The 12,166-nt window shown below is 40.1% G+C and overlaps 1 protein-coding gene across 1 annotated transcript in view; it reads left to right on the plus strand.

Moving 5' to 3' along the window:
* Nucleotides 1-12,166, plus strand: part of SHC4 (SHC adaptor protein 4) — a 139,704-nt gene that overhangs the window by 113,059 nt on the left and 14,479 nt on the right. Inside the window, exon 10 of the mRNA XM_023227117.2 lies at nucleotides 7,459-7,638. Coding sequence (XP_023082885.1) covers nucleotides 7,459-7,638 — 180 coding nt within the window. The remainder of the gene's footprint in view (nucleotides 1-7,458; nucleotides 7,639-12,166) is intronic.

Genomic DNA, 12,166 nt, shown 5'->3' on the forward strand with positions numbered 1-12,166 from the left:
TACCACTAAACACACAATCCTTTGGCTGTAGTCTTCTCAGAGAGGCCCACAATGTTGCATAGGTGTCACTAGGAAGGCTCATGGTTCTCCCTTGCTCTTGTGCGATCTGCCATGCTGATGGTTTTGCTTTATGGAGTCTTTTACTGCCTTGACATCATGAAAGCTCTCTCTCTGGAAAGGTGCTTTCTCTGCTTGAAACCCAAGGGAGTTCTACTTCAAAGATCAGGAGTAAGCGAATGTGAAAATTGATGCCTGTCAGATCCTTTAGGATTAAGATAAAACCTTTATTCTGGCATGGCACAGGGAACAAAAGGATGTCTGAAATGTGAGAGTCTCAATTAGGAGCTTGTCCACCCCATACTTGCCAGAGTATTAAATGTTTTATTACTGCATGTGATCATTGATGTTGGACAAAACGTTTCCACAGCATCAACTATCAGATTGGAAATATATTTTAATTAAAACAAATTATCCTGTGAGTTAGTTATTTTAATTCCTATTAGTTGTTGAGCATATTTATTTCTTCAGAAAGGAAAGTTTTACAGTTTTAGAGGGGGAGATGACTGAACTGTGTAAATAATGCAGTGGAGAATAGAGATGGATAACCATATTTAAGAACTCAAACTAAATTAGCAGGAACTTGCCATCTACAAGATAGTCATTTCCAAGGATACTTTTTTATTTCTTATGGAATTGCACCAATGTAATATATTAATTTTATTATTTTTATATCATGAAGGATATATGAAGATTTATTCTTTCTGGTATAGGTATGATTACCACCTTCCTGTATCTTGTAAACAGAGTAGTGAACTAAGGCAGCATTTTATTTTATTTTTATTTATTTATTTTTTTTGAGACAGAGTCTCACTCTGTGGCTCAGGCTGGAGTGCAACGGCGCAATCTCGGCTCACTGCAACCTCAGCCTCCTGGATTCAAGCAATACTCCTGCCTCAGCCTCCTGAGTAGCTGAGATTACAGGCATCCGCCACCATGCCCAGCTAATTTTTGTATTTTTAGTAGAAATGGGGTTTCGCCATGTTGGTCAGCCTGGTTTCAAACTCCTGACTTCAAGTGATCCGCCTCCTTTGGCCTCCCAAAGTGCTGGGATCACAGGCGTGAGCCACCATGCCAGGGCTAAGGCAGTATTTTAAGTTCTGTAAAAGCATGCCTTCTTATGATAGAAATTAAAATTCCATGCCATTCTTTAAAGTTATTTAAAATTCCAAACCAATCTTTAATAACATTACTAAACAAATTAAATTAATGGTAAGTATGAATCTCTTAAAAGTTACGCTCTCTGGCAGCCATACATCCTTCCTCTCTCCTTTCCCTCATCCTGGAGGTTCTTAACCTAAGGATTTAACAGTCAGGAATGTATCACGCATGCCTTGTGGTGTTGCAACCGTGTTCTCCGCTGTACTGAAGCTCATTTGGAAATACCTCCATGTCCTATTTTATCTCATGCATATATTCTTAATTTATTCAACTCTTTATTTAATGACTACTTATTGAGGACTTCCCATGGGTCAGGCACTGTGCTAGGTGCTAGAGCTGGAGACACAACTGGCACTCTTGTAGTTTGCAGTTTAGCCAGGAAGACACACCTTAAACAAATGCCTACAAGTATGATGAGTGCTTCAAAGCCCAAGATGCTATGGGAAGAAATAATGGGAAAACCTAACTTAATCTAGGGGGCTGTAGAGGCTCTCTCTAAGGAAGTGACAATCAAACCAAGGCCTGAAGGATGAGTGGGAATTATCCAGGCACAGAGAGGGAGGTAGGAAGCAAGTAGGAAAGGGACATAGGGAGACAGGAAGAGAGAGCAGGGGAAAGAGAGAGAGAGAAAAAAAAAAAATGGACACCAGAACTAAGCGTGCCAAGACCAGTTCCCAGATCACTGGGACGGGGAGAGAGCTCAGGAGTAAAGAGAGAAGGATGAGTGTCGAACCTACAGCAGTGTCCTAAGGATCTTCATAATGTTCAGTCTTGCCCAAATACCTCCCTTCCCAGCTTGTTTCCCTCCTCTCCATTAAATAGTCAGCATAGCCACATCCGTCCTGTCCTCAATAACCTAGCTTCTGAAGGGAACTCACTGAATGAAAGTCTAGAAATGGACATTTCTAGAATTATGTTGAATGGGCTAAATCACAATACTACCCCTAGAAAAAAGGGACATGGCTTCCCTTCTTTTTTCCCCCAAGAGTTCTCAACTTGATTAATTAAAAAAAATTATTAAAACACCCATCTCTAAAAACATAAATTTATGAAGGAATTAATGGATATGAAAGTATTTCAACGTTTATTCAAGATTTTTCTTTTTGTAAGTGTAGTCTTGCCATATAATTTATTGTTTCAGATTATCTTAGTTTTTTTCTTCTTTAAACCAACAAACAATATAATCCCTTATTCTTATTTACATATATATTTCCCTAAGCCACTATAAGAAAATCCAAACACATTAACAAACTTTAATAAAAGTTTGTCTGGAGCCTGGGATATATTTTTATAGAATTAATCCTAGCCATGATGGTTGACTCTTAGACAAGTATACTATATTCTACTATTCTGGTTTGCCTATATTGAAGCTTAAATGTATATTTTGTAATGACAGATAAAACAATAGAAAGTTCTATTGCATACTACTTTTCTTAATGGTGGCTCTAAGGTAATGACTGTAACTGGGAAATTCAGAATCTTGAGGAGGTGAGATGGTGTTTGCAGTTAAGAGAAGTCCTCCGCCTAGATACTTTGCTCCCCCGTAAATCATTGAATTACAACATCGTTTCCATAAAAAAGCCATTTCTGAGTTCCAGTGAGGAACCAGAATGCTCAGAGGCTATATCTCCAAACCTTAACTAGTAAAACCATGGTGGGATAGAAGGACTCAACCCATGTCCCAGTGGCCATGACATGTAAGGTCTCCCTCCTACTATGGCAAGAGGGAGTTTCCTACTACAGTGTCATTTTATCCCTAGGCACCTATAAATCAGGTAATCCTACCTTGAGACCTGTCTGTGATTACTTGGGCATATGTTTTTATGTTTGTTTGTCTTTTGTTTTTTTTTTAGACGGAATTCCCCTCTTGTTGCCCGGGCTGGAGTGCAATGGCTCCATCTCAGCTCACTGCAACCTCTGCCTCCCGGGTCCAAGCGATTCTCGTGCCTCAGCCTCCCGAGTAGCTGGGATTACAGGCATGCGCCACCATGCCCGGCTAATTTTGTGTTTTTAGTAGAGATGGGGTGTCTCCATGTTGGTCAGGTTGGTCTCGAACTCCCAACCTCAGGTGATCCCCCCGCCTTGGCCTCCCAAAGTGCTGGGATTACAGGCGTGACCCACTGCGCTTGGCCTACTTGGGCATATGTTTTTAAAGTAATCCAAAATTCTTTACCAATGAGTAATTTAAGAACAGTTGCCAGAATAGGAAATACATAGTTTTTGTGGCTTTTCCCAGAGATTCATATATAGGCATTTGAGAGATACCTATAGAAATATTTTCAATAACCTCCCAAGACATTCATTTATTCAAATATTGACTTCAAACTTGAATTCCAGTGTATTATAAATACTGCAGTAGCCTCTGGTTGTTGAAAGAGTTAATTCTATGTATCACTAGACATAGAAAAGATTCTTATCCTTCATACTTGTGGAAAAACTCCCTCATGGAAAACAATAATTAGCGAAATAGAATAATGTTTCCCTGACCTTCCAGTTAAAATTGAAATGTTGATATTTTTAATCAAAAAGACATTACGTTCCCACAAACCCTAAGGGCTTACACTTTGAAATGTTGTTACTTACAGTGTATACACTGTGTATATATTTATTTTCCTCTACAAATCTTCTCTTAGGAAAGTTGGATAGGGTCTTGGAGTAATGCTTGGCAGATAGAACTTTTGGAAGGCATACTAGCTGGCACGTGTGTCTAAGCCCTTGTGAACCATACACTTCAGCCTAGAATGATTTTAAATTTGGGTCTGGGGTGGGCTTTTTTTTTTTTTTTAATTTAAGGCAACATTACCAACTTAAATATGATGGCACATATGAAAAAGAAAGGGATGGCAGATTCTTTCTTTTTTTTTCAGTACGCTATTGTGCACTTAAAGGTGGCAGTTTTCAAGAGAGGCTGGACATGAACACCGATGCTTTTGGTGTCATCCTACAGGATGGTAAAATTGATGTGGTTAGCTCAGGCTAACGCTTTGTGAGGGGCAGATGCATTAGCACCCTGTGCTATGGGTTGATCTAGAGTCTTCAAAACGTGGTGGGGTTAAATATGCCAACAAAGGAAGCTTGGATAGGCATGCAGTTATTTGTCCAGTCAGCTGATAAACATTTTTCTTTTGAGCACGAGCTTCATCCCAAGCACTGAAGGTGCAGAAGATACACAGACTAGATGGATTCTAGTCTTTCCTCAAGGACACGAGGAATTTGCAGTCTCAAGGGGAAGACAGAAGTAAACAGATTCTTGCAGTATGTCATGAAGTGGCACCATGGATTCAGGGGAAGGCGTCCTGAAAAAGACGGTTTCAGAGCAGAATCTTAAAGGACAAATAAGAATTAGATAGAGAAAAGGAGGGGGAGGATATTGCAGTAAGAGATAAGCATCATGTATGGAGGCCCAGCGTCAATGACTAAGTAATAACTCAGCATCAGTGGGAACTATTTATCGAATACCTGCTATAAGGCAGGCACTATGCGCAGTGTCTCACCAACATTATTTCACTTAGTTCTCACAACAGTATTTTAAGCCAGGCACCCACATTTTACAGACATGAAAACTGAGTCTTAGACAGGTTAATTAACTCATCCCAGACCACTCAGATAGTAAGAGATACCACAGGGATTTGAACTCAGGTCCATATGAATTTAAAAGCTGACCTCTAGCCAGGCCCGGTAGCTCACACCTGTAATCGCAATGATTCTGGAGGCTGAGGCGGGAGGATCACTTTAACCTAGGAGTTCGAGGCTGCAGTAAGCTGTGATTGCACCAATATACTGAAGCCTGGGTGACAGGGTGAGATGTTAACTTAAAAAAAAAAGAAAACTGACTTAGCCACTTTCAAGCACTTTTGATTTTATTTCACTTTCAGTAAATTTTTATGAGCAGGCATTCCTACATAAATGGTTATTTAATAATGTATAAGTTGTATACACATGTGCTAATATATTAATATGCATATATCATAAAACACAAATATAGGAAAATTTAAAGTTAGAGTAGATGATAAATAAACATTTTTTACAAAGACTTGCTAATTACAACAGCTGGATGCTATCATTAGATAATATCTCAAGGTCTAGTATGCATTTACAGCATTTATTGAAAAAGAAAATAGATTTAATTCCTGATAATTTGAACATTTGAGGGGCCAAAGCTCTGATCTGATTAGATCATTCTTGTTTATAAGCTCGTAATGCAGCTAAGGAGGAGCTTGCACTAAAAGAATTATCCTTAATCCTTCATTTCTTTGCAGTAATTTTTTAGCCACTTTCCATTTGTAAAAGCAAGTTTAGTTTAAACTAGATAATATAAGTTATAAATCCACTTAAGCAAATGGAAACTGTCTTATATGTGGCAAAATGGACAAAACAAATGAGGCACCCCGTCAACTCCTCCCTCTGTAGAAACCTCACTCCTGTTTTAGGATACCCCACATACAGAGCATGGCACATTTCAAGATGACTTGTCGCAGCTGACAGACAAGGAGTAAAGGAGAAGCAGGTGGTAAGACTGCAGACTTCTGACTGGGCTTCTCCTGCTTGGTGTAGTCTTAGTTTCCATACTATGAGTTACAAGTATCATAGCATTATTCACCCTGATGTGAAATTCAATATGTGGTTGGTCCTTGGACCACACTGAAAAGGTTTAATGACTAAAGCAATAGAAAGACTAATGTTGTCTTTCATTATGGCAAAGGAATGTCACTAGTTCAGGTGCAGCCTCATGATGACCCTGAGCACAGCTGGCTAGCTATATGGCTAGCACATATTCTGTTTAACTAAATAATAGAATAGAACATAAATAATAGAATGAATTACTCACGTGATATGGACTTTGGAGGTTGTATTCATCTGGTTTTATGCTGCTAATAAAGACATATCCAAGACTGGGTAATTTATAAAGGAAAGAGGTTTAATGGACTCACAGTTCCACATGGCTGCAGAGGCCTCATAATCATGGCAGAAGGCAAAGGAGAAGCAAAGGCACATCTTACATGGCAGCATGCAAAAGATCTTGTGCAGGAGAACTCCCATTTGTAAAACCATCAGATCTGAGACTCATTCAGTACGAGGAGAACAGTATAGGTAAAACTGCCCCCATGATTCAGTTACCTCCACCTGACCCTGCCCTTGACACATGAAGATTATTACAATTCAAGGTGAGATTTGGCTGGGGACACAGCCAAACCATACCAGAGGTCTAGTGAAAACTGCTAGGAAAGCAGAGATCTAGTCTGGTCTGGAAGGTCAGGGAAGGCCTTCCTAAAGAAAGAGATGTTTAAGTTAACATCTGAAGAATGACGGTGATGGAGAAAAGGAGGCAAGAACATGTTAATTAGAGGTGACAGCCTTTCAATGTGAGATCATACTGCAGGAAAGCCAGTGTGATCCCAGACAGAGGCTGGGGAGGAGAGAGGAAGAAGGGTAGCTGGGTAGACACAGCAGGGCCTACAGCTTGTTAAAGAGCATGGGAAGCAATTGAAGAGATACATGAAACTTCTGAGAAATATGACCGAATTTGCAGTTTTCAGAAGATTATTTGGGCTACAATGTGTAGAATAGAATGGAAGGGGAGAGGACAGATTAATAGAGGAGGAGGAGATAACCTGAGGCTTGAGTTCTTTTCATTGAATAACAGAATTAAACATCAGCAATTGGTGCAAGGCTGAGGTTGGCAGGAGCAAACTTTGAGCATAGAGAGAAGCCAGACTTCCTACTCTTAAGAATTTTATTGTATTAATTCATTCATTTCTTATTTATAAATTAATTTAGTTCACAGGAAATAAGGATTTAAAATTAATCAGCTTTGAAAAGGAGTTTAATTATAGATATTCAAGTTCAATATGACATGTGTGTTTTCCTGATTCCTGGGCAACCCCTCTGAGCAGTGTTGAGCGTGGGTTTGTGCTGTTTGCTGAGACTATCAGCCCTCTTTCTTCCATGGCCGGTCAGTCCTCTTTGGATCTTCTTGCTTGTCTTGTCTGCTGTTGACACAATTGGTCAGCTGGGGGCTGGGCCTGAGAGGGGAAAGAAGCCCAGTGAGAGGGTGGCTTTCCCTCAGAGACTGGTACTTCTTTTGATTTTCCAGGTCAAACCTAAAAGTTAAAATGTTCAGTCATTGTATAGGGTGGGGCATGGCCTTTAGGTTTCTATCAATTCTAGACTCAAACATGATTCTATTTACTATTTACAAAGCAAAAAACATAATGTATTGATCACTACTAATCACTACAGGTAATGTCCATCCAAGAGGGGTGCAGTCCCAGCGAGATACCTCATTATTGAAGCACACGTGCCGAGTGGATCTCTTCGATGACCCCTGCTACATTAATACACAGGCTCTTCAAAGTACACTTGGCTCTGCTGGAAATCAAAGCTCAGCCCAACCACTGGGGAGCCCTTGGCACTGCGGAAGTAAGTAGCTACTCACTGTCTGTATTCATTTCTTAGGGCTGTTGTAACAAATTACCACAAACAGAAATTTATTCTTTCACAGTTCTGGAGGCCGGAAGTCCATAATCAAAGTGTCAGCAGAGTTGGTTCCTTCCGGGACCTCTGGAGAAGAATTCATTTTATGCATCTCTCCTAGCTTTTGGTGGCTACTGGCAATTTGTGATGTTCCTTGGCTTGTAGACACATCACTCTAATCTCTGCAACTGTCTTCATATTGACTGCCCCTGTGTCTCTATTTCTTCATCTCCCTCTTCTTCCTGTTACAGGACAACAGTCACTAGATTTAGGAGGAGATGAAATGATTGGATGAGATGAGACTAATCTCATCTCAAGATTGTTAATTGAATTACATCTGTAAAGACCCTTTTTCCAAATTAGGTCATGTTCACAGGTACCAGGGATTAGAATTTGAATTTATCTTCTTTGTTTTTTTGTTTTGTTTTGTTTTTGTTTTTGTTTTTGTTTGTTTGTTTGTTTTTGAGGCAGGGTCTGACTCTGTCACCCAGGCTGGGGTACAATGGCATGATCACAGGTCACTGCAACTTCTGCCTCCTGAGCTCAAGCGATCCTCTCATCTCAGCCTCTGGAGCAGCTGGGACTACAAGCATACAACACCATGCCCAGCTAATTTTTGTATTTTTTGTAAAGACAGGGTATCCTCATGTTTGCCCAGGCTGGTCTCAAACTGCTGGGCCCAAGCCATCTGCCTGCCTCAGCCTCTCAAAGCATTGGGATTACAGGCACCACCATGCCCAGCCTTGAATTTATCTTTTTGAGGGTTACTGTTTAACTAATTGTACTATCTTGCATTTCAAGGAGGCTGTTTTCTTGGTCTTATTTTCAGGTATTGAGTTATCTTTCTTTACCTCCATCCTTCACCACAGTTAATATTGATTAGAGCTTTGTGGAGTTGTTTAGGGTTTCAAGGTTTGGAAATGTTGATTTTTGAATAATCCTTTCAAATACTTTAAATTTACTTCCAACTTTTGATTTCTGCTGTGTACTTTTGCTGAAAGAAGGGCTGTCAAGGCCAGGAGATAATTTTGAATTTGTTTATTTGCATGAGTCACAGTGGCTACTGTTTCTGTTAGGGATAGCATTAATTTTATTCATTTCAAAACCCCTTAATAAGTCATCTATAAAGCACTAAAATAAGTTGGCTCCTTTCTTCACCCATGTACTGTGGGTAAAACACAATAAGACAAACATCTTTCCTGTCAAATTACTATCGGGGTAAATGCATAAACAGGAACATAAGTAAAAATAAAACAAGCCGAAAGTCTATAATCAATGGTAAAATAAGCAAACAAAAATACTTTTCATAAAATATTGAAGCTTGTTGTGTTCAGAGATTGGCATGCTGTCAAATTTGGTTTGCTCCAATGATGGAGAACCAGTCACTGAGAAGATCCTTTTAATAGTCTGGGAGATTTCTCCAGAACTTCCAAAGACAGCTTTCCAGCTAGTGTGGCTGCAATGCAAGACAAAATTGAAAAGATTTTGTTGAGCCTGGACCTCAGCAGACCGTCTTAACTGTCTAGATGAAGAACCAGGGGTCCTCATTGTCAGCCAGGTGACAAGTGGTCCCTCTTTATGCAGACTGTCTAAGATCACTCCTGACACCCTATCCAACCAAGCTGGATTCTCTGGAAGCAGATGCTAAGATGAAGCTTGGCAGGCAGGGTCTGTAACATGATCAATATCAGGAAGCAACGGAGAGGAAGTAGGGTTGGCTGGAGTGGGAGATGGGACTACAACGCAGGCCTGACAAAGCCTCTGCCAACACCAAAAAGCCATGTGGTCTGTCAGAGTTGTCCTACATTGGGCCAAAATGGCTGGCCCTATATAGCCCCATTTATCTCAGTCTTGGGATGTGGGCCACACCAGGAAGGTCAAACCCTGGCAGCTGAGGCAGAGCCAGAAGGGCTGGTTAGCTGCAGGCTGACTGCTGACACCTGGGGCAATGGTGCTTCCTTGAAGGGAGATCTGGGTAGTGCATCTCTGTGGCTACCACAGAAGACATCTTATGTGGCAGGTGATGAGATGTGAAACAAATTTAGATTTTTGCTGTTAAGCTTACTCATCTGTGCAATGGGAAATGTCCTGTGTGGATAGGTAATGTTTGTTACAACTTTTTGGGGAAAAAACCCTTTCTGGACCTTAGATTTTATAAGAGTATATTCTTGATACTTTTCATTTCATGGACTTTTCAGAGCCACACATATTATCAGAGAACTTATTTAGGGGGTGGCCCAAATTATGTGATTTGGAATATTCTCTGATTCACAACTCCAGTTCTTTTCTAATTTAGTCTCCAAAGTTAAAATTATTCATAATCCAAGCAAAGGAACTTTGCCTTTTGTCATAGGTCATTCAATAATATGAAATGGCAAAATTAATACATAACAAAATTCCTGTCATTCATTGAAAATAAATAAAGTCTGCCTTGTCCAAAATTGTAATGTCAAAACGTATTTTCTCTGACTCTAGCCTTCCCCCACCCTCCTTTCTCCCTTTCCTTGCTTTGGTGGCAACATATTTAATAATTTAGGCCTTCGGTACGATCTTACTCTTTATTTCCTGTTAGGATTTAATGTACCATAGCCCTCTTGGGCTCCTTGCTGCCCTCTTGAGATTAAATTCAACATTGCTCCCTCCAAAACAAATCCACTCCAAAACCTTAAATTATGTTGATTTAAGAATATTTAATAAAGAGATGGGGTGAGGCTTCATGGCTTACCTGGTTAAAGCGCCTGTCTAGTAATAAAGAGATGGAGTGGGGATAGCTTTATACATACTTTTTAATAAAATGTCTTAACTTCACCTTTAACCTTCCCCCATAATGGATCCTTCTGTTTTCTTCCTTCCTCCCTCAAAAACCCTCTTTAGCTTCTTTAGGTATATTTAGCCTCTCTTAGCCGGAAAAAAAAGCTTTTGATAATTCAGTATAACCAAACCAAACAAAAACACATCCAGAGTTACTAAATATCTCTCAGGCATGTTCATAGGGCTCCTCAGTTCATCCTGTCACACTACGAACAGAAAAAAGGTTCTGACAAAGTCTTTATTCTCACCAAACATGGCACAGATACCATGAGTTCCGGTACTAATTTTTATTTTGATTTATTGTTAGTTTCTCTCTCAGTTGCCATAACAAATACCGCCCGCCCCCGCCCCCACCAAATGCTGTAGTGTAAAAAGGGCTGACATTTATTTATTTTACCTAAAAGCTCAAAGATTGGTGCCACGGGATTTGGTAGGGTAGCTTTGTCATTCTCAACATCTGGCTTCCATCTCTGGTCCAAAGTGGCTCATCATCACATTTGCATGCAGCTAGTGGGAAAGGAGAAAAGCAAGAGGAGCACATATATATTTCTTTAAAGGACATGACCCAGAAGAGGCAGACATCATTTCTTTTTACCTGCCATTGGCGGACCATAGACATAGGACCATAGACCTAGCTGCAAGGAAGGCTGGAAAAATTACTCTAGCTGGGTGCCCAGCTAAACTTAGGAGTTCTGTGATGTAATGAAAGGGAGGATAGATACTGGTAGATGACTAACTATCTCTGCCACAGTACACCTATCTGCCACTCAAATATTCGTGAGCTTTTCTTTTCACATAAAACATATTTGCCCTCTCCCCAAGGAAGACATTGCAAGTACTTATACAATTACAGCATCTAAGATTAGATGAAGATCTTTATTATCTGCCAAGTTGTCTGCCACCCTCCATACCCCCAAATTAATGGGGGAATAGGAATAAGATAATTGCAGTAGAAACTCACATTCACAAAAGGGAGGAATGCAACAGCATGGGACAGCAGTCACCGGTCCACAGCGATGACCAAATCTGGCCAGGCTGGAGTTCTGAAGACTACCTGAGCTGGAAGTGGAGAAAGCGATTTGCTTGGATCCTGGTTCGGCTTTATGAAAGGACTTTTGGTGTCCACTGTCATCTGTGGACCCAGACCATGCCATCTGGGTTGTTCCTGCCATTATTCTCCATGTGCACACTTAAAGTAGATATTGGAGAATGTGCCTTTCTTGGGGGCTTTGCCACTTTTACAGCCTGTTTCCCACTGTGGTCATGAGAGATTAGAGTTTGCTTCAGGGGCCAGAAGCCATGGACAAGAAGGGATTGTGATTTATTTGGCAATGTAGTTTCCTTGAAAACTTAGCAGCATTCCATTTTATTAGCTTAGAGGCAGTTCTGTATGAAGCTTTCCACAATATTTCTCTATTGTCTTTTTATTGCCCAAAACATCCATAGTGATATCCCTTCTCTCTTTCCTGTTATCGGTAATTTTCTCCTTTTTACTTGATCAGTCCTCTTTTAGGTTTATTAATTTTATTGATCTTTCCAGTGTGCCCAGGTTTGGGTTTAATTTTCTCTGTTGTTTTTTGTTTTCTATTTCATTGATTTCCATTTTATCTTTATTATGTTTTCATTCTACTTGCTTTGGATTAAATTTTTGCTTTTTTATCCA

This window comes from Piliocolobus tephrosceles, chromosome 6 (assembly GCF_002776525.5).
Source record: "Piliocolobus tephrosceles isolate RC106 chromosome 6, ASM277652v3, whole genome shotgun sequence".
Lineage (NCBI taxonomy): Eukaryota > Metazoa > Chordata > Mammalia > Primates > Cercopithecidae > Piliocolobus > Piliocolobus tephrosceles.